Here is a 23910-nt window from a genome sequence, read left to right on the forward strand (position 1 = left end):
AAACCTTAAGGCACTAAAAATTAGGACTGCTGCCCATACAAGGCTTGAATTTTGGCTCATTTCTGGTGAATGGGATAACATTTGAGCCATGGGTGGCCTTGTAGATAACACCCAAACAAGCTCCTTTGATTAAAAAATCAAAAGACAAAGTGTGGAAAATTGTCAGCCAAACAGCAACTGAATACAGTATATTCAGATGCAGTCACTGTCTGTGTTCAGGCAGCCTCAGGTACCAACTATCTAAATGCAATAGCTAGCTGGGCGGATTACTCCATCCACACTGTTTAGCGTAGATAGGGGAATCAATCAGATTCCTCTTGCTCAGCCTACAGTCTGAACAACAGAATTCCATGCATGTACAGCTAAGCTTTGGTTAGTAGAAAAGCAATAATTGCAAACATATGCTAAATTATACCAACCAATCAACTGTAAGCTATTATCTAAGCATGCATGTAAACTATTAAAACAAACCACTTACTGTTTTCTTTACTGTGCTATACAAAAGCACTGCTTGGTGTAATAATGAAGTTTTGGCAGCTGCTCAGCCAACACTATTCTTTACATTTTTAATATTTTATTATAACTGACAGTGAATGTAATATATTATCCTTAGGTTTATGGTATAAATTAGCTTATAGCAACTCAAAAGACCTCCAAGCCTGCTCCAGGTTCACCTTGCTGCAAGGCTGTTCTATTAGCTATATGTAATACATGCAATGTAATCTTTAAAAAACAATGACCTGTCTACTTGATTGATGATTAAGCAATGATTAAACAATTCTCCTTTTGCCGTTTTAATTAGAACATTTTTAGTAAGAGTACATTCTTCAGCATGCTTGCCAAGAAACTAAACAAATTTACGTTTGGTCAGACGGATGATGGCCTTGGAGTCAATATGTAACCTTAGGGACAGAACATTTAATTTCAATAAGAAAATATTGTTAAACATGTGAAATAATTTTTAATCTTTTATTTTAAAAACAAACTTTATTACCAATCCTTAAAGCTGAATGCGCTTCCTTACAGCTCCTTATTTCTCCACAGCCAGCGAGAATACCAAGAATTTCCAGGTATGGGCCAGTATGTGACCCGCTCCCATGGGACAGTGCCCAGGCTTAGCAGCCACTCAGTAGGCCCGAGCAGCTTCAATGACCAGGGAAGTGAAGACACTGCTCCACTGGGTTGCTGACTATTTCAGTGAAGGCTGCAGAGGAGCAAGTTACAATAGGGGAGGCAAAGAGAGTATAAGGGGGTTATGGATGCCCTTTTGAGATACACTGTCATTATGCCCTGCATTGACAAAGTGGAAGTTTCTCTTTAAAGATTAGAATATGTAGAATGGAGCTTGGTCACAAGAGTGAAGGGCCTAAATCCTTATTTATATGACAGAAGGGGACCTATTAGGAGGATTCACGTTAAAATCTGACAATTACACTACCACTTATCATTTAGTAATTAGTAGGATGTAAACAGCTTTTTATAATGTAAAATAACAGAATATATGCAGGCTATGAGGATTCATTAAATGTAGGCGGAACACTTTTTTCATGCTAAAAATACATATTTGGTTTTATAAATATTCTTTACATTGATTAGTACAGTAGAGGATTTACTGACTAATATTTTACAAGGGGCTGTGCTTAGTGAGACTTTATTGTATTTAATTTGATAAAACTGCCAAAAAATCAAAAAGTCTGCTTGCCAAACTGAGGGAACCTGTCTGATTAATATTCCCTCCTAAAAGGTGCCCACGCACCTTACGATAATCGCGGGAAACCCGACGATCGTACGATTATCGTAAGGTGTGTGGGAGCCCTACGACCTCTGCTACTGCAAGGTCACACAACTTTTATATCTTAGGAACGTGTTCGAAAACCAGCCGAACATCGTACGATGTTCGGCTGGTTTGTGGCATGTTCACAAAATAAAAGCCGCACGGGCTGGTGTGCGCAAGCACACACTGCCCATTCAGCATTGCGGTCATCGGAAGTACGATCTGCCTGTCCAAGACAAAAGTCTTGCAATGGTTGTAAGGTGTGTGCCCAGCTTAACAGAAGCAAGCCAGAATTCCCACAGACATGACATCACATGTGGGGGGCTTAGGTGTCATATGTCTATGGGATCCTTAAACTATTTTTTTTACTTGTGCTCCAATTTTTCTACAGCAATCCAAAAACATATTGCTAGAGTAAATGCTTTCATCAGTTTACCACAGATGGAAGAGGAAACTAGCTTGGTTTGTTATACTTCATAGAGAGAACAGCCCATTGTGCTCAGATTTTAAGTCTAGCTCTAACTTTGGAAAGCGTAAGAAAAGTGAAAACCTCAATAAGATTTTTATTGCTGCCCGTGTCTTCTGGTCCCAGTGACACCCCAGTGTCCTGTTGTGATATAAGCATCACTGAGACACACAATGAGGGAAAATCTACCCAACGGCATCAAACACATAAAAAAAAAACCTTTCCCACTTCATCCAAACCTTAAAAAAAATCTGTCCGGAGCAACTGTTATAGTGTGTAGCGCTACAGATTTATGGCCCAAGATTCTATATCATGGGCTATGGATATATGTTAATCCATCAAGGTATTCTTCTACAGCAGATATTTTAATAAGGCCATTTGTATTTCAGCTCATGCATTATATACCTTTGATATGGCCGTATTTAAAAACCCCTTTCAACACAGTCAACCATGCAGTTTTGAATTTTATTACATCATGCTTAAAGCCCATTTTTGGAAATCTGTTCATGAGTAAAACAAAGAAATAGAGTTGCTGCATATCTAAATAGTAATTACATGTACACACAATCCCAAGGACAAGCTACATCTTTACGGGAATCACCACTTTTAAACTACTATTATCTTCTTACGGCTTTGTTATCTACCATCTAACAGATTCTCTCTAGATGCTAAAAGGGGCAGCTTTTTCAAACATCGCTTATTCTCATAATCAATAGTGTAAATATCTCATTCCAATACGAAGCACATTCTATGCCTGTTTAAGACGTATTTTTGCTGTGGTCCAGCTACACTTTAAGATAGACTAAAGCCGATATATAAAGGTATATTGTATAAAGCATTTCCATTAGAAATATACCTGCATAAAATTGGCAGACATTTAACGCCTAGGATTAACTTAAAAAGCAAATAACCTGATTCTTTAGTGCTTCATTTGCTTGGTATAACTGTGAACAGATAAGTGTATAAATATTTTCACTTTGTAGGTATTTTCTACGATTTTCAAGGTTTGGATGATTGTATCATAAAAGTCTGGGCTTTTTACAGTTAGCTATCATATGAAATCTCATTATTTCTTTGATTTAGGGAAGATGACCCTCAATATCAATCCATAGCCCTGGTAAATATCAGTCTGCGTTGTAATAAATCGCAATACAAAGCTTGGGACATGTGGGTACAGTTAAACAGGTAGTGTCCAAATATATGGAAAATATAAGGAAAAAAAAAAGGAAAGCAGCAAGACACTCACATGCCCTTCCCTGCTTTAACCCTTAGGCCTGGTTTACACCTAGGAGCTTTTAAACAGTTGGAAAAGCGCTTTTAAATTCCCAACAGAATGAAGCCCATGATTTTCAATCGCCCCTTGTTCACACCTCAGCAGCAAAATGCCAAACGCCCAAAAAGGTACATGAGCTTCTTTGGGCAGTTAACAGTGTGTTTTTGCTCCATACACTTCAATGGAAATGCTTGAAAATGCACGGCAGAAGCATGTTGCACATTTTCTTGAGTCGTCCATAGCCCGCAATGTTTCCTAAGCTGACAGTCAAAACGTACGTCAAAATGTACAAACGCGCAAAACCGATGCCGTCTTGGTGTGAACCCAGCCGTATGGTTACTCGATGTCCAGGGCAAATTCCCCAACTGTATGCGCTGGTCAATGTAATAACAACTCTATGGCAAATCTGCCTACCTAAATAATATTTATACATTTAAGGACAATATTTAAATTAAATCCTTGCTCAGAATTGTTTATGGAAATGTGAAAAAAATGTTTAAAACTATTTTTTTCAATGCACACTGTCTTCTTTATAAGAAGTATTGCTTTCTAGGGGTACATTGAGTGTTCCTAGATAGAAATATAGTGGCAGCTGTCACTGATAGTGCTTTGTTAATAAATAAAGCCATGGGATCTTCATGTCATAGCTAATATGGAGATGACATGATTGGGAACCAATCTGGGTGGTTTCTGATCACTGGTGGAGACCAGCAGCTGTCAGTGACAGTTAATGAGAGCTGTACAGGCCTAGTTGTACTGGGGTACATAGACAGAAATTCAAACAGCACAAAGCTGGGGAGCCGTTAAGCAGACCATAGACAGAAAGGTATTAACTGCACATTGTAGTGATATTATCCTGTGTATACACACCCCTGGACTAGACACCTATTTTCAGGAAAGTATACCTTTAAATATGCAGTGAGAAAAAATATTATGCACAGGCCTAGTTGTACTGGGGTACATAGACAGAAATTCAAACAGCACAAAGCTGGGGAGCCGTTAAGCAGACCATAGACAGAAAGGTATTAACTGCACATTGTAGTGATATTATCCTGTGTATACACACCCCTGGACTAGACACCTATTTTCAGGAAAGTATACCTTTAAATACGCAGTGAGAAAAAATATTATGCAAGTTACATAGATATGTCTTATTGCGTCTTATGCATTTTAATCTGTACCATTTTATTTCTTTCATGTTCATTTTTCTAAAAATATATTGACTGTAGTTTCTAAAGCTTTAGAAATAAAAGCACTAACTTTTATTTATGAGACATTCTAAGCCATTGTATAAAAGTGTATAAAAGTGTCATCATTAAAACAGACAGTGCTATTTATTTACTTCAAAACAAACTCAAATGTAACAATGCAAAACTTAAGTCACATAAGCTGCTTACAAAAAGGAATGCAAAAGGATATGTCCTAATGTATTCTGCGGCTGGGCAAGGCTATTTTATCGTGCAAATGACAGCTGGCATATTCTTTAAAAACAATGGAGTGGCCTTTGGTCTAAAGAGCGCACATAATTATAACTTATCAATGTATTGCAGCCACAGCAATTTAAGCAAGGGTTCTTCTTGGGACACTAAAAAGCACAATCAAGGGACATACTGTATATGCATTTATCTAAAATTACTAACAAGAGAACATCAATAAAAAACTGTGGTTTGTTTCTGTACTTAATTTATTTGGTCATATCCAAATAAATTCTGGATTTTTAGTCCACTGACATTTCCTCCCTCCCGTCCATGTTACTGCATGTCCGTACCTTGATACATACATGGACAGGAGGAATAGTGTGTAGGAGTCAGAGCATTGCATCCATGATCTACTGATTGGTTGCAAACTTTTACTGGCTCCTACACAAAAATAATAAATGCACAATTATTGTTATTTATTATTGGTATTTATATATCGGCAACAATTTACGCAGCGCTTTACATAGTACACATTCACATCAATCCCTGCCGCAAGGAGCTTACAATCTAAGATCCTTAACCCACATGCATACATACACAGGTTGACTTAGACAGGAGCCAATTTACCTTCCAGCTTGTCTTTGGAGTATGGGAGGAAACCAGAGTACCCAGACGAAACCCACACAGGCACATGGAGAACATGCAAACTATGTGCAGGTAATGTCCTGGCCGAGATTTGAAACGAGGAACCCCAGTGCTACAAGGAAGAAATGCTAACCACTATTTTATAAATGTGCATTTATTACTTTTTTTTTTTAAAGGTGGAATTTCCCTATGACTGCAGCAGTTGTCTGTCAGGGCTGTGCAAATCTCAGGGCTGGGATGTGTTGTACAAAACTCTCCTAAAATCTAATGCCCATCCTAAATTCAAATTCAAGTGTGGATTTTTAGTTGATCCTCTAAAACACTCTTATGAAAACATAATTGGGTTGATGCAAAGGTCTTTTCATGTATTCAGAAAGACCAGATCAGTAGAATCAAAGAAGTATGGCCAGGATAGAAACAATACTAGTTTAGCAAGTCACAACAAAAGAGACTTGCCCAACTTTACAAACAGAAATAGAAGCCATTACAATAGCACTATCTCTAAAGATAAGATCAATAGACGTGACCCAGCAGTTACCAGTGAGATGCAAATAGCATCCTGTTTGTCCAAACAAGGAAAAGCTTTGACTGAAAATGCCAGAGAAAAGTTACAACACAGAATGTCTGTTTTAAAAGAGGTGGAGTTACATACAACTATTGACTCTCTTAAAAATTACATTGCCTTATTGAAGTCTAAAATGAGTCACTTTGAAAAATCAAAAGCACAATATAAATAACTGCCCACAAAATCTGAAGCATATGTTTCAAATTACATTTCACTATAGTAAGGTTGTTATTTTATTGTTGTTTTTTTTTTAATGTATAGAATTTTTTTTAATGTTAACTTTTATCTACAAGCTATATTTTGCAGGTTTCGTGAGACTGTCCAAAAAAAATGGCATTTGTGAAAACATAAAAGTGTGTTCACATACAAAGCAGATATACAGGTGAAACTCGAATAATTAGAATATCGTGCAAAAGTAATTGCAGTAAGTGCTGCAAGCATTTGGAATGATACAAGTGATCTCTCTCTAAAACTTAATTTATTCAAAGAACGTGTGTGTCTGTGTGGTGTAAAGGATTGGTATGAGCTGTTTATCTGTGTAAGTGAATAACTTTTTTTTTCCCCCTGGGGTGTGGACACACTATTATTTAGGGGTCATCAGTAGGAAATGTGATCACCTTAACATCAATGTATTTTTTTTTCTTTCCCTCTTTCTAATGAGCTCAGTACTGATTATAATTTTTTTTTAATGCGACCTGACAATGAAACTGTGCACAGATATGAGATCTCAATCATAATGCTTAGAACATGTATGAATTTTAAGTATACATTTTTTTCCCCTTTGGCTCAGAGTGAAATTTTATTTCACTCTAACACTGGGAAAATATATGATAATACAGGATATGGTACCTAATTGTTGTTCTTGTTTGTGTGATTTTCATATTTTTATGTTGAAATGCTATATTTTTACAAAATTAGTGACTCTAGGCTTTATGCACTTAGAAACTTAGACAAATCATGGAAAAAGTCGGCCATAGGGTCTAACCTTTTTTTTCTTTTTGTCAAAGTATAGGTAAATGTACAATGCATGTTTTGACTCAATTACTGTGGACGGACTCAATACCTTTGCTGGAAGTCTGTTTCAAGCATCAACTACTCTTTATGAAAACAATAATCCTTTATAAGATTAGCTAGAATTTTTCTCCAACTAGTTTGGGGCCATGTCACCGTGTTCTTGACCTTAGACCTTATTAGGGCTGCAACAACTAATCGACATAATCGATTATAATCGATTATTGAAAAAGTTGTCAACTTTTTCAATAATCGATTAATCGGCTTCCGATCAGTTGGCCCTGTTCACGGCTTCACACACGCTGCGCGCCGCACCTCCTCCGCACCTCCTCCCCACCTCGCGCTCGGCGCTGCCAGACCCGCCCGCCCGCATCCACACTCTTCACGCCGCATTTGTTGTATCCCCCTATAGCTGGTGATATTCTGCACTGCAGATATTCTGCACTACAAATCCCACCAATAATACATTATACAGCGCAATGCAGAATACTGCCAGCTATAATGTACTATTGCTGGGATTTGTTGTAGTCCTCTATAGCTGGTGATATTCTGCATTGCGCTGTATAAACATAAGTCACATTGCCTTGGACTCATGACAATGTAATAGACTGTTAAAAGTAAAATAACTAACCACTGAAAATGCATATAGAGAAAATTGATATATTGATTGATTGAAGGATTGCCATAGGATATGTATAGTTAAAGCAATATGTGGTGACTAATTTAACCAATCAGCAACATGTATTGAGTGTTTATGTAGTATTAATGCCTACCCTTTGTTTACCTACTGTTATTATCTGCTTGTCTATGTGGTGAATTCAGCAAGTTATTTGGTAAATAGTGTTTATACAAAAAAAAATGGCTCCTATATTCATAATAATATACATAAGTAGAATCAAAGTGTGTTAAAACCCTATGATAATGTGTTCAGGTCCCTTAAGGAATGAGGTCAATATATAAAAGAAGGAATAGATACCTTTTCCCATAGCATTACATAAAATACAGAATAGTGACACCACAACCACATAGAAGTAAAATACAACCTATATTTCACTATGGAAAATGAAGAAAATGGACGTTTGTACAGAACATCATCATGTTTAAATTAACGATCTACAGAACCTCAGAAATTGTTGACCTCCTGTGGGAAAGGAATTTTCCGTCATGTTTAACCTGGTTAAAATGTCCCAAACTGGACAACAACGAATAACTAATGACAAATAATTGTTTATAGACTGCCAGACAGTCTGAGCAGAACAATTGTGAAGAAAAGCTGTGAATGAACATATCCTCAAGGTACTTGTAGCACATGCAGAAAACAGAAGAAATGGAAAGCTGCTCCAACACCAACTATATGCAATCCACATACCATGTTGCAAATGTTTTACTTTACAATTCCCAGATGACAAGTGACCAGGGTTTCTACTAAGATGTGTACCCAATGTAACAGAAAAACTTTGCATCTCTACCTTCCGTGTGACTACAGGATTTCCCATTGCGTTTGGGACAAAGAATTTCACATTGAACATATCTGACCTTGTGCTTAATCCGAGCCTGAGATGAACCGCTTTTTGTACATTAATGGCAGATCATCAACTAAGCTGCTGCTCCCTTACAGTCAAGAAGACATTTTCTAAATGTCTGCGGACACTTGGACTATGGATCTATCAACAGACTAAAAGACTAAAAACTTAAAATTCAAAGCTTACCAGCATGAATGGATGCTAATAGGAGCCTCTATGTGGTTTGTCGTGTCTATACTGTATGCTGTATTTAGCATTACCTCATGTGATCACATTATCAATGTCTCTACTGTAATCCCGACAGGCAATATTATTGCAATTACACAAGCAACCTTATTTCTGTGTGGCAATTTGTACAACTTATTTTGGCCACAACGGGGTGGACTGTTGCCATATAAAGTTTTGCTTGTGTAATATATTAATTAGATAATATAATATATATATTTGACTGCATCTATCTGCATGTTATGTGACTCTCAGTTCCTCAATTGTGTTACTGTGAATCTGTCTGCTTTAAAGTCCTAGCTATTGTTTTGTTTGCTTATCACATCTCACATGGGGGGTAAACAGCAACCTCATTTAAATCCTCCAATCAGGTTACACCCAATGTACATTTGGTAGGCAGTGTACAGAAAGGAGGATATATAAGGTATTGTTAGCAAGCCACGTGCTCTCTTTTTACCTGGAACACAAAGGCATTCAGTATGAACAGGCGAGAAGCTGAGAGGTAAAACTCCACCACACTTGTACATTGTCTTGTAAATATTGTTTTGTGTGTTATTTGTAAATATGTAACCCTACCAATAAATGTATATTGCTGATGGAACTACTTCTTTTGTCTAAGAATCCTCAGATCTAGGGGTGTTTATGTGAATATTATTGTAGTCATTGGAATATATTTACATATCCATTTCCCCTGGGTAATAGATGATAGATATCCAAATCCTTTAGCAGGTAAGACAGCTCTCATATATTTTTTAAAATGCGATCTTACTGTTTGCCTGTAGTTTAGATTCAAGAATTTCTGGTTAGGGCATTGGTTGAGTGGTTAGCACATGCAGTATTAAAGTGAAACTAAACAAAATAAAATGAAATAACTGTGAGCAGGCAGGGTTTTTTTGCAGTAGAGTATTCTATGGCTCCTTTGCTATAAAACAAACTTACCTGTCTGTTCGCAGTATTCTTTATTAGAGGTGTTTATATAGTGCCAACAATTCACAATGCACATTGCCATCAGTCCCTGCTCTCAAGGAGCTTACAATCTAAGGTCCCTATCTCACATGCATACATAGGAGGGCCAATTTAGACAGGAGCCAATTAACTTTACAGCATGTCTTTGGAGTGTGGGATTAAACCGGAGTACCCAGAGGAAACCCACACAAAGAAAAAAGTACCCAGAGGAAAAGCACAGAGAAAACATGCAAATTCTGGCTGGGATTTGAACTCGGGACCTCCAGTGCTGCAAGGCAGAAGCCATTAACCACTACACCTCCGTGCAAGAATGAATGAACTCCTGTGAAGATGGCCGCGCCAGCTAGAGAGCAGGGGGAGGCAAGTTCAGTTTCGCCCTTAAGCACCATTTTACATTGTCTTTGTATGTTATTTTCCTGTTTGAATAGATCTCGGATTTCCTAAATGCAAAAACATTGTGCAAGCAAACTTGTAACAATAAACTTGAAGAAAGCAAACATCTTTCAATATAGCATTCAGCAATGATCGGTGAGAGACAAGAGTAAGGTGAAAAAGTGAGGTAAGAGTGGATATACTGCAAAGTTCAGGGCAGGAGAAAAGCAAAGCAGGAATAAAGAAAAGGTGGATAATGAATGAAGTCCTAACAATAGGTGCAGGAAAGCACAGCGGGAAGGTACTGAGAAGCAGAGTAGTGAGTTACCTATATGATAAAGCACAGGATGAGTACACAGCAGGACAAAGAGCATAAAGCTCATGAAACAGAGGAAACAGTTTATAGAAGAATAAAACAAAGAGCAGTGCAGGTCAATTAAAGGACACGAAAATGTCTATGAAGTGCTGGATCAAGAAAACAAAGAGCAAAACCTGGAGCAGTGGGGATAAGCAATAGAGATAAAGCAAAATGGCAACTGGAAACAAAAGCAGGAAGAACACCGCATCACAATTTAGAATTAAATTCTGCACGTTCAATACAATTTTGACCTACAAGCATCTTGTCTACGGAAATGAAGCTTATGGGTTGTCTGTAGCAGCCAACGCACCGATCAGCAATTTTAAAGAACATTTGGATTTTCAGACACATATGATGCCGATGCTGAGCATGCAGATTTCTCACACTACAGACATTTGCAAATACATTGCAAATGCAAAATACACATTTCATCTATGCTGATACAGGAACTCACGGATACATCAAACTGCACAGGGTCCACGGAGGATACGCTTTATCATCATGCAAAGGTTTTGTAGTGCAAACATGCAGCAAAATCATGCACTGTGAAGGATGATTTAGTCTAGATGTTTAGTAATTTTTGTTTTATGGTTTCACAATTGCATCTGTCTCCATTAACTTGTTTTGCCATTTTTTCTGGACTTAAAGCCCAACTCCAGGGAAATTAAGAATGTTCTTTTGCACTGCAAGGGTTCACTGCTCGTTTAAGCCTAGGAGAGAGGAAAAGGCTGTTTTACTTACCTGATTCCCCTCACCTGGAAGTCATGGCTCTCCTTTTTCTCCCCCTCTGCTCCAGCTGTGAAATCTCTCTCGGCGTCCTCACGTGCATTGCAGGGCAGGGATGATGTCAGTGGTCCTTAGATTACCGGAGTGAAGGGAAGAAAAGGCTGCAGAGACCAGTCTAGCAGCCCGGAGGGAACTGTCAGACATGAGAATGAGGCAAGTAAAACACGTTTTTCCTGTTGCCTAGAGCAGTTGACACTTGCAATGCGGGGGCAGCCCCAATGCAAGGGAAAATGTTTAATGTCCCTGATGTTGGGCTTTAAAAGGGAACCTAGTTAATGAATATCTAATTTAACAAATTGATTTTGGTCATACACATCTGACTTGGACAAAGATTTTGTGATAGTAAGGGAACTAAAGAGAAAACAAACACATACTGAATCAAGCCCAATATCAACCAACAATATGAGTTTTTATAAATAGGTAATGCTGTATCACACAGCACTTTAGAGGTGGCTTTTCAGTTCCTTTTGTACCGTCTTACTGCAACCTTAAAGCCCATTTCAACCTTTGCTGAGTTATTAAAAAAAACAAAAAAAAAAACATATGCCAGCAATGTACACCAATGTACATTTTTTGGTAGCTTTCCTCATCATGTCCTCATGGAAATGGCTGCATTTGTGCTTTGCAAGTAAAGTGTATATAGTGCAAGTGACCTCTCCACCCCCCACCCCCATTTATTAGTATTCATATTGGCAACTGCCCCTCCCCGGACAGTGTATTGTGTGCAAAGGCAGTGATGCTGTTTACTGATCATATTACAATGAATAACAGGAAGGGGGAGAGCAGTTTAGAGTCTAATTTACATCCGAACCTGGTGTCAGACTGTTCAGTGTAGAAAATGTTAAATTTTTTTGGCTTCAGGCCTAATAAAAACTTAATTAAAAAAATGAAGAAAGAATGCAATGTGAGTCATGAAAATGTGCACATGTATACATCATCACTGCACCTCTACATTACCACAGTAAATGCTAATCACTTACAAAGGTGGAAATTTACTTTAATGGCTGTATTCTTCCCTACACCATGGAGCCAGTAAAGCCATATTTTGCACTTATGAGGTCTAAGGAGCCTGAAATGGCTGCACGCAAGTTGGTAATACCGGCTCTGTGAAATTATGGCTATATGTGTGTATATGTGTTTTGCACCAGTGGTCCTGGATGCACAGATGGCTAGAAGGGGCAAAAAGGAATGCTTTGCATAACTCTGCCACTTACTCATAAACGGAGATGGAGCTCCTTGTTTTTGGGTTTTGTGCTGGATGTGAGGATGTATAAATACCTTTTGTTATTAGAAGGCAATGTTGTAGTTCAAATACCATTGATAACAAACTATCTCCAACCACTTTAAGCAGAACTCCGTATTTTAAACAAATTAAAAATAAATTGCTTTGTGCTTAAAAAACTAAAAAAGCATTTTCACTGCAATGCTCACCTTCAATCCTGCACTTATCCCAGCAGGGAATCCTCTCCGCCTCTAGACAGAGATATTCTTTCAGGTTAAATGATTCATTCAAACCCACTTCCTGTTTTCCCAGACTGTCATGGACACACCCCTGTTGGTGTGTCACCATGCTGCCCCGGGTTCACAGTACTGCAGCACATAATGTTGCAAAGTTCTGTGGTCAGTAAGGACTGCCCGCCACCAATGGAGATGTTAAAGAACCCATGACAGCACTAGACCAGCAAAACGATTACTGGATTAAGGCCCCCTTTGCACCTACACGGTGTGGTAACGTGCATTTTACAATCTTACCACTACACATGGCACTTTTTACAGTGCCTTCATTTGGTATGGCACTCCAATGCTGAGTACAGTAGGTGCTGTGCATTGCAGATCTCTGTGTTAAATTTTTTCTTATTCCATTGCCATGCATTGGCAGCCTATGCTAACTAATTGGGCTGCTGTAACACAACTCATATTAATGTGCAAAATACGTGTCAACGTGTATGTGGTAACACATAGCAAATGAATGTGCAAAAGTGAAGGGGCCCAAAAGGTATGTATAAGGAAAAAAAAATAAAAAAAAATATATATATATATATATATGTATATATAATGTGTAGGCAAGGAGGTGAGAAAAGAAGAAGGGGTTCAAAAGTGTCCATATGTTTTAAGTACAGGTTCTACAGCAGTATGTGGGACATTATGTAAAACAGTGGAAGAGCACATCTCATTTTTTTTTTAAAAAACAACCTTTCAGTGTCTGGATCAATGATGCATGAATGACTAAACATTAATTGCAAGGATCCCTTAAGAGAAACGTTTATGGCAAAAATACCAGGGATACAGTACACAAGCCTGATAGAGATGTTGGAAAGCTAAAAATCAATATACAGAAAAAAAAAAAAAAAAAGATGCAATAGACATAGAAGAATGAAAAAAGACACAGAAGGGAAATTAAAAAATATAAGGCAGGGGGGGCTACCAAAGTGTTAATGCAAAGAAAAATGTGCTGTATAGCAAGGGGACCCAAAGAAAAAAAACTGGCTGAGCAATGCAAGGGGAGAAAAGAGAGCTTGAGCGAAGGAGGTTAGGCATTTGCAGACTCATGCATGTGAAGAATTCTGATTAAAGCCAAAGCTGGCAAAGCAATAACAATAAATCCTCTCCAGCTTGGGAGGAGGAGTAACGCAAACTGTCAGTGTGTGTATCATTTATACAAGAGGAGTGCTGATAAATTCCTCCTGATTAAACTTCTCTGCAGACGCACTGTATTCGGAAATTAATGTATACAGACAGAATGTCACAATGTATACGTGGGAAATGTGTCTCCAAAGCTTAGACATTCTAATTAGATGAAGGTGATGAGCTGCCGGAGAATCTACACACTACAAAGAATTCCACAGAGAACTGTCCTACTGCACAGGTGAAACCCAACATGGATCTAAGGAATTTTACATTTTATAAAAGAGCTGAAAGCATAATGCCACTTTTCATCAAACATTGCGTATTTGCAATAGAGACTCCAAGGGTCTATTACTTTAATACTCCAAGTAATGCAGCATGATAGAGGATACCCCCTCGTTTTGTCTGCTCCTGCCCCTAGAATAGTTCACTTTTTCATCTTATCTTTCTGGATACTAAGGGCCCGATCTCACAGGTCCAATGCATTGGTGTATTTTGCATGTTTAACAGCTTTTTCATTTCAAATAGATTGCCAGTACAGCACAATGCAGCTTTTAACAGACCTGCACCATTTCACATTAGACACAGCACAACAACACATTCATGGTTCACATTTGGGCACTGTGGTATGCTAAAATGCATATGTGTTGTTGTGCACCGGCTAAGTGCACTGGAGTGCCATTTCAAGATTAATAGCACTGCACTGCAGTCCATTTTGCTTGTTATTAAAGCACACGCACACTTGTAGTGATATTTGAGTCAAAATGTTTTAAAGTTATTTCAAATATTGATTAAATGACTTACTGATTAAATGACTTACTGATTAAATCTGCTCTTTGATGTTTAAAAGTTTTAGTTTCCTGCAGAATTGGCTGGTCCCCTAAACACTCTCTCTGATATTCTGTTTTATGCTGGTTCCTTTCCCTTGCGGGGTCCTATGGCATCACGCTTGTGTGTGTTAGTAAGCTGTGTCTCCACAAACACACAGCAACAGCATGGCAAGCCACTCCTTTGCTCCTCCTTCTTTCATTTTCTAAGCTAGTAGATGGACAGCATCTGGAGACTAGACTGTCCCTTGTGATCTTCTACTGGACAGAAGATTCAGGGAAGTGAAACTGAGAGAGTTGTAGCAAGCTGTTCAGAAACTTGATGACTGATTTATTATTGAAAAAAGCCTGAGAGTTTAATAGTGCATTAAGTGTACAGATGTTAATCTAGCCTCAAAGTGCAAATAGCACTTAGCTATTTGAAGACATCACTTAGTGCCCTTTTATTTAAAAAAAAATGGTTAGAAATTGTGTCAGCAACAAATCAAGTAACTTGTTTTAATTTCCAAGAAAGTAATAGAAAGAAATGTAATTTGTCACAATAAAAGACTTTCCTTAGGTGCCCATACACCTTACAATTATCGTTCGGAAATCGAACATGATCAGGTTTTTGTAGAATAGTCGGCCAGTTGATGGGAAGTGAACAATCAGAATTGCTGTACAACTGGCCGAATTTCCTCGATCAGTCTGGCTGGAAGACTGGAAACAAATATCGATGGATTAGTGGCGTTTTGTACGTTGAAAAAAATACCCGCAACATAAACACTGCACATGCGCAAATTAAAATCCGTTCTGTCGATCAACGAAATTTGGTCAGTTGGTATTGATAACGAACGATAATTGTAATCCACATTGCTCTTTGCATGATGGGGTATTCGAGCGGAAGTCAATTGACGGCTCGATGAGGGCACAAAAATAATCTAACAATAATTGTAAGGTGTATGCAGGGCCGAAATTCCCACACGGCCAACCAAGGCCAGGCCTCGGGGCAGCAGGGGTGTGCAATTCCTATCTCCCGATGCCCAGGACATGCAGTTGTTTTCTACATTTAGCCCTGCTTTGAGCAAGCAGAGCTAAATGTACAGCGGAGAAGCCACCACTTGTTTTATTATGGGCACCTTTACTTTGATGTTTCTAAACAGGTTTCACATATTAGTGGCTTCTCACCTTATTCGACACAATCAAGTGTTGGATCATTTACACAATTACAGTGGCTAAATGTGCAGCAACAGAGAGGACAACATATATTTAACAAATACAATCTGCTGTGCTGCAGTCTGAACGAAGGGAAAGCAGCAAGCTGCAGATTAGAGTAGAGATGGTGTAAGAGTTTGTTCATATTCATGCCATTTTAAGTGCTGCTAAAAGCGTGATAATGAACTAAAATGGAAACAATAAATAAAGTGATTTCACTGGGGTAGTACAGACTAAAACCTTTTTGTGCTTAACATTCAACAATTCAGCGAGTCTTGTTTTCAGTAAAATTGTGTCTTATCCAGACTCTGCGGTACACCGACCATGTTTGAACAATTATTTAAACATGCTTTTAATTCTTTACAGTCGAAAAGACAAAAGCTGCCCATCCAGGCTGCAAATTTCTCTTATTCAGCCCCGCGGGCTGAATGAGAGAAATCCAAAGATTCCCTGATCCACGCTAAGTAGGGTGAATGGAGGAATCCCTGCTGCTAGCTATTGTAAACATATTCAGATCAGGTATTCAGATTGCATGCACGTGCTTTTCGGCTGAGAATGTTCAGACCGACTTCCACAAAAAGTGACTGAAAAAAACGACTTGTTGGGAGGCTGGCTTGACAACAGGGCAACACACGGCTCGAATTTCAGTGGATTCAGAAGGAATCGTACGCAATTCGAGCAGTGTATGGCCAGCCCGAGCAAGAGAAATATATATATATATATATAGTTAAATATTTTTTTTAGGAGACAATACATCTAGAGAAATAATTAACTCCATGACCACAGCTTCAGAAAAGTCCAGCAACATTGATGCCCTTGGTTTGGCTTGAACTGCTCATTTTAGCACCTGTTTGGTGCTAATAGGACTTGATAATGGCTAGATGCTTCACTTAATCTACTTACTCTGAACTTCATGCAGCAGGGAAATTCTTAATTTGCATGTTATGCACTATATTGCCAATAGTTTGCAGGCACCTGACCATCACATTGATTTGTGCTTGTTGTGCATTCAATTTAAAAACCATGGGCATGAAAATATTTGCTCATCTACTCCTTCATGGGGCTACAACAGCCTTCACTCTTCTGGGAAGGCTTTCCAAAAGCTTTTGGAATATCTGGGGGGATTTGTGCCCGCTTGACCAAGGTCAAGGGCTCTGTGCAGGCCATTCAAGTTCCTCCAGCCCCAAACTCAAGGCACATTAATTCTAGACTGTTACCACAAGGTTGGAAGTGCACAACTGACTAAAAGGTTTAATGCTGTAGCATTAACAGTACTGGAAACACCTGAACGTATATATTTGGAGAGGTGCCCACATACTTTTGGCTATATATTGAAGTTTTTCAAATCACTTTTAGAAAAATCTTAAAGTCAGTAAAAATGGCATCATCCCCCAAAGTTTACAGTTTTCTTATGCACATATTTATATATCTGTTGCAAAGTTTCCTTTTCGAAGATCCTGAAACGGAAAGTGCTGATACTTCCTGTAAAGGCTGAGAGCACTAAGCTGCTGCCTCACAATCAGCAGCAGTGGTGTCAGTTTGCCATGTGAACACTTTGAGTTGGATTAGGCTGCCTATTGGGTTCACATAAGGTATGCACAGACTTAATAAGACAACCCAATGGCCAACTGAATGAGCTTGCATGGCGGACGGACAACACTCCTTCTAATTGTGAGGTAGCAGCCTAACACTGTAGGCCTACAACAAGGAGTGCTCTTACTGGTAGGGTCTCCAGGTAAGAAACTTTGCAGCAGATTTGTAAAATGATGTGCTTAAGTAAACTGCAAACAATGAGGCATGATACCGTACATAGTGAAAAATGGTTTGCAGTTGATGTACACTTTAAAGAATCAGTCCAATATAAATCCAGCAGGGAGAGTTTCCTGCTGAGATCCATGGCATCATGCATACCATGCTGGGTTCTTCTGTAGTGATTCTGAAGAAGCAAAGATTCAATAGATGATATAACCTGTCCATTCAATCTTATTTCAGTGGGCATAGTGGTACACAGAATTCAAAGAAATCACTAGCATTTAACTAGCATAATGGACTCAGGTAACCATCTTTTTCACAACTAGGTTTGAATGTTCATGCAATTCTTCTGCATAAGTTAATAATGATAAAGTAATCAAATATACAAATTGAAGAATCATGAATGGAAACACAGTCTGACTCACTTATGAAATTAAATGAAGCCCATGACACACAAAGGTAAATGACCCATCCAAAAATCGACTTTGGCAGAAATTACTCAGCAAGAAAAATGCTTACATGTTCTGGAAGCCCCACTGTATAACACATTGTTCGACCTCACCCATCTCAGATGACACAAGTTGAATTCACTGTTAGATTAACCATGCTTTTCATGCTAAGATCTTAGGAAAGGACCAGAATATAGACAAAACACATGAAAGAAAACAACAACAAGCCAAGGCTGAATGTGAAGGGATCTTACTGGACTAATAGGCAGGGACTAAAATCTTTAACATGTAGGGTTGTAAGACATAGGTTGAATTACAACTCAATAACACTGAATCCTATGAGATCATTAAAATGTGTTCTTTCTAATCCCCAACCACCCCCCGTGGCATGTCTACATGGCACCCCTTAACACTACAGGCCAGGCTTGTTGGTATTTTGAAATAGATAACAGAAAGCTGATACCAACCGTGAACCGCAGGCTCTGTCGTTGCACTTGCGTCTACACACAGGAAGAGGAGGAGAGGGAAGAAACGGAAGGATCAGCATGCAAAAAAAAGGGAAAATGGGATAAAATAAAGGGAACAGATAATACACAAGCAATAATGAATCTCACACAGCATTGAATCAGTAAGACAAGGGAAAACGTGACAGTCATACACCAAAGAGACAGCTCACACTTACCTCTAGTCCTGAAAGGGACACAACCTTCTAGGACCAAAGGAACTACAGTATAAGTAGTGTGGGCTTTATACTATAACTAAGGAGGTTTTTGGAATATAGATTGGCTGAACTCCTCTCTACAGCATGGGAGGCCAATTATGTTTTCTTAGAAGGGTTTCATTGGGTTCAAATGGGACTCTGTCTTTATAATAGCAGATATTGTATCATGTAACAAGCATTTTAAGTTACCCAAACAGATTGGAGGTAGTCATTTTGGTGGTTACAACCAATATCCATGTAACCAGCATATTAAGTAGTACTGGTATGGCAAACGTTCTATAAATATTGGTCAAAGAATTTAAGTGTAAACTGCCTTTCTGCTTGGTATTCCTTTATGCAGCTAAAGAGGTTCCCCCTTTCCTGTAGCTCCACAATTTGGAAAACTATCATGCAAGACACACATGAACTGTGACAGGTAAATGCTAGTTACCTGGCTATCATGCTGATGTAATGGCTTTACTGACTTAAAACAAGAATGCAGTTACTGCTATACTTGTTCCACGTCAGTGACCAGCAATGAAGACTATTAAAGCAAGACAGTCAGGAAGCTATCATTTTCAGAAGGAAATGTCAGGGAGCCTCTATGTTACTCTAATGTTTTCCACACAATTTTACAACTTGTGTTAAAATCTGTTACTGTGGCACAGGTATAGCATACAATGATGCTCTGTGAGAGAAACTGTACCTGAATAGTGAAGTAGGGGAGGAGCTCCAAAAGGAGCCTGAAGGGTGAGGATCCCTCTTTGCTACTGCATACAGCTCTAAGCAGAAAGTTACAGATATGCGGAAAGTCCGCTTAAACCGTAACTAAATCCTAAACTTTTTTTCTACTTTCGAATAGCATAGGGGTAGAGTTAACAATCCTGTCATGTTTTTTTTTTGTGGTTTGCATCTCTGCTGTGTACATTCATCCTTTCTATTTGTCCTAGAAGCCATTGTTAGTGGAACTGAAAGTGTGAAAAAACATTCTAAATTTTGAGTTGTCATCTGGACAGGAATAAAGGGGAAATCTTCCAACTTATGGTGACAACTGTCTAATCTTTCACCTCACTTTGGAAAGATTTCCTGTTGTGTTTACAGGACAGGAAGTGATCTGCCCAATGTGTTTTATATATAATGCAATATGGCTGCCTCTACTGTAAGTCATAATTGGTACATTTTATATGAAATGATAAGTAATCATATGACTGTTCTAAAAAAAAAAGGAAAAATAGGAAAAGAACAGGTAATAATGTTACAAGCTGCTCAATAGTCAACAATGTGAAAGACATTTAGAAGTTCATCTACAAATGGTTCCAGAGTGCTATTGTCCTACATGCCATTATAGCTGAGTGCTGTATTCTGTTAGCCATTGAGAAAAGTAGGAAAATAAAGCAACACTTCTATTGCCTCAGTAAATAAAAATCACAAGTGTCAGAGTAAGCTTAGGTTTTCTTTTTTATCATTTCTAAAGAATAGGCTTGAGCTCTCCCCAATTCTTGCAATTTGATCTACTCAGTCAATAAAGGTATCACTTGACTCCAAATTTTTCCATCTGCCTTTAATTGTAGCAATTTCCTCACACCCTATATAAAATGTATTAAAACATTCTTCTAGTTCACATTCCCACATTGTGCAATGTAAATCCACATGAAAAAGAAACCAACAATATATGGACTTGATAACTGAATATCTATTTCTGCACGGCAATTTTTTTTCATCATGACCACATGCTTAGGTCTTCTTGTTTATTTTCAGGGTCAAAAGGACGCAGGCACTACAATTTACTCAGAATAGCTGGTCACATCTTGTGCTCCCTTTAATTAAATAAACATGCCCACATTAAATTATTGGTTTCTAAAGGAACCAGCAGCAATGAACCCCTTGACCTTGCATAAGATATTCAGATCAATGTGAATCACTGTTTTAGATTTTTGTTAGTGGTTAACTTACATGTTTTTACTGCACCTCATTCAAAATTTAGACTGTTTTATAGATGGGAAAATCCACTAACAGAATTCAATTTAATAACAAAGCTAGGATGAATGCCACAATATATCCACAAAAACAAATAGGATTGCATACAATATAAAAACTGTATGAGTAAAACTAATGTACCACAATATGGATTTCAGCATGTGCATCAAAAAAATTGGCGGTTTAATAAACCAAGGAACTAAGCAAAAAGTTTGTTAATCCACAGCAACCAATTAGAATTCATTCTTCACCAATCTTACTTAATAAACCAAAAATAACTAAACTTTCATTGATTGTGTTTTATTACCACACTTCTCATATCATTAGTCTTTACACCACTTAAACTTATTTTTAAAAATACATTTTATCTATAAAAAAGGGTAGAACTGTGTAGCCATTTACATTAAATGTGTGTTAATTATGACCACATTGCAAGGAAAAAAAATGTATTGTAACACGAGTATTCATCAATATCATGTGCAAAACTTGTGTTATATACAGGTGAAACTCGAAAAATTAGAATATCGTGCAAAAGTTCATTTATTTCACTAATGCAACTTAAAAGGTGAAACTAATATATGAGATAGACTCATTACATGCAAAGCAAGATCATTCAAGCTGTGATTTGTCATAATTGTGATGATTATGGCTTACAGCTCATGAAAACCCAGATCCACAATCTCAGAAAATGTTTGGCAGTGTGGGCAGGTGCCAAGTCCTGCTGGAAAATGAAGTCAGCATCCCCATAGAGCTCGTCTGCGGAAGAAAGCATGAACTGCTCCAAAATCTCCTGGTAGACGGCTAGGTTGCATTAGTTAAATAAATGAACTTTTGCACGATATTCTAATTTTTCGAGTTTCACCTGTATAGTAGTTAATGTAACATTCACCAAATGGGAGAATGGGAGGTGTCAGGGAGAAAGATGACTTCAGCCAAATATTTTGCAGCTTTTCTTGTTGGGATCCTGCCACACATATTGTTTACCAGAAGATAAAAAAAAAAAAAACTGCATATAGAAATGTTCAAGTGAGTTTACCTTAAAATTCTGTCCCTTGCTACAGAGGCTCAAATGCTTAAATTGGTAAATTTGGAGGTCTGCTTATAATTTGTCTTGATGTTTTTGATACACTAATATGATAATTAAAAATATTTTTTTTTTCTATTTTAAATGCCAGGCTTGTGTTTTAAAAACCCAGTGACAAAAAAGTAAAACTGTCTGAATAAGACTTAAATCTATCCAGAAAGCTAGAAATCCTTAAAGTAAAGATTCACAGGTTTGATGTTGAGGCAAATGGTACTACCTTCTATTTCTTCATTACCAATATATTTTTGGCCTTATTCCTTCTGCCTGTTTTTTTAGATATTTGAACAGGAAACATTATTTTTCATTCAAATAGTGCCAACAAATAAAGGTGATAGAGCAGATGACAAATAGAACTGACATGGTGTATTCATGCTCAACCTAAGTGAATGGAAGTGCAAATCTTTCACCAGGAAAAAAGTCAAGTACACCCCTACATTTCCCACCACTAAAATCCATGAAATTACAATGCGTTGTTCCAGATTAGGTGACAATGATTAGAACCTTAGGGAGTATGCAGGTAAAATCTTCTTATTTATACCTCAGATATCTAGGGTCTGGTGTGCTCTTTCTATTGAAGTGTGGTGGCATCATATCAATATCAAAAGATCTCTCTTAGACCCTGAGAAAGAAGGTTATCATTGCCTTTAAATCTGGCAAGAGATTTAAAAAGATTGCCTAATTATTTGAAATCAATCATTTTACTGTTAGGAGAATCATGACAATGGAAAGTTTCATGGATTCCAAATGACAACAATTTGTCCAGAATAAATCAGCCCAGCAAATTCAGCCTAAAAGCTGACGGGCTGATGCTTAACAAAGTCTTCAAGAAGCACAAAATGTTATCATAGTATCTGCAGGTAACTAGTATGTTAAAGCCTATCGTCTGGCAAAGAAACCCCCCTTCCCTTACAGTGGTGGTGTCCTCACACTGCAAAGGTTAAATTACTTAAATTAGCATTTATCCCTTGCAGTGCGGTGGGCAGCTCCACCGCAAGGGGAGTTTTTTTCCCACAGAATTCAGCTTTATTAAAATTAATTTCCATGGGGTGTTACTTACTCTTACTACTTACTATTTTACATGATTGTACATGAGGATCTTCTGACATATACCTAAGAGAATTGTGGGAAGAAATGGTGTTGTAATCTTGAATTTAATTTACTGTGGTAGATGGAATGATGGAAGGCAATGGATGGATAGGTTTTGATGATCCTTTCGCAAAACATACCTGCATGTACTGTGTACTGAGCAAAAGCAGAGCTGGGTTAAACGGACATGGTGCTTTACATTTAGTTTTCCACCAAGCCTTGCCCATTATACATAAAACTTAACTCTAACCATATTTTGCCCAAGATCTGTTCCCTAAATAAAAAAAAACATGTCTTGATACTAGCATATGATGTATACACAAACTACTACAATTGTAGTTTAACCTCCCTGGCGGTCTGATTATGTCAGTATTTTTGAATGTCAAAGTGGTACATTGTTTTGCATGGACATTTGTTGTTTTATATTGTAGGCCTGTAATTCATAGGAATAACTTACTTAAATCTGTCCAAACAAGAGTCTAGTAGACATCCCGGGTATGACAAAGTTTGAAACACAAAATCATAAATTATAATATAATAAATAATAATTATAAAAATAATAATAATAATAACTTTTATTCAATAATGTAATCAAACCAAAAACACTGAAATTTGTCCAAACAAGGGTGCAATATTTTTGGATGCCATGGACGTTCTCAACTTTCCAGGCAGAAAGAACGGTAAAAGTGCAGGCAAGGCACTGGACAAAGCTCTAGGGACAAAACTGAGGTGAAATGGTTTGATACAGTAATGTAATCATAACAGATTACAATGTCATGTTGTGTGTATGTCATGCTTCACTTTTGAATTTCCATCCGGTTCCGCCCCCCTGCG

General features: G+C 37.9%; 1 protein-coding gene across 1 annotated transcript in view; it reads right to left on the reverse strand.

The window, feature by feature from the left end:
* Window positions 1-23910, reverse strand: part of LOC108800797 (cell adhesion molecule 1-like) — a 111915-nt gene that overhangs the window by 19471 nt on the left and 68534 nt on the right. Inside the window, exon 5 of the mRNA XM_018572805.1 lies at window positions 18697-18729. Coding sequence (XP_018428307.1) covers window positions 18697-18729 — 33 coding nt within the window. The remainder of the gene's footprint in view (window positions 1-18696; window positions 18730-23910) is intronic.

The sequence above is a fragment of the Nanorana parkeri genome, unplaced genomic scaffold (genome assembly GCF_000935625.1).
Source record: "Nanorana parkeri isolate BGI_ZX_2015 unplaced genomic scaffold, ASM93562v1 scaffold2138, whole genome shotgun sequence".
Classification (NCBI taxonomy): domain Eukaryota; kingdom Metazoa; phylum Chordata; class Amphibia; order Anura; family Dicroglossidae; genus Nanorana; species Nanorana parkeri.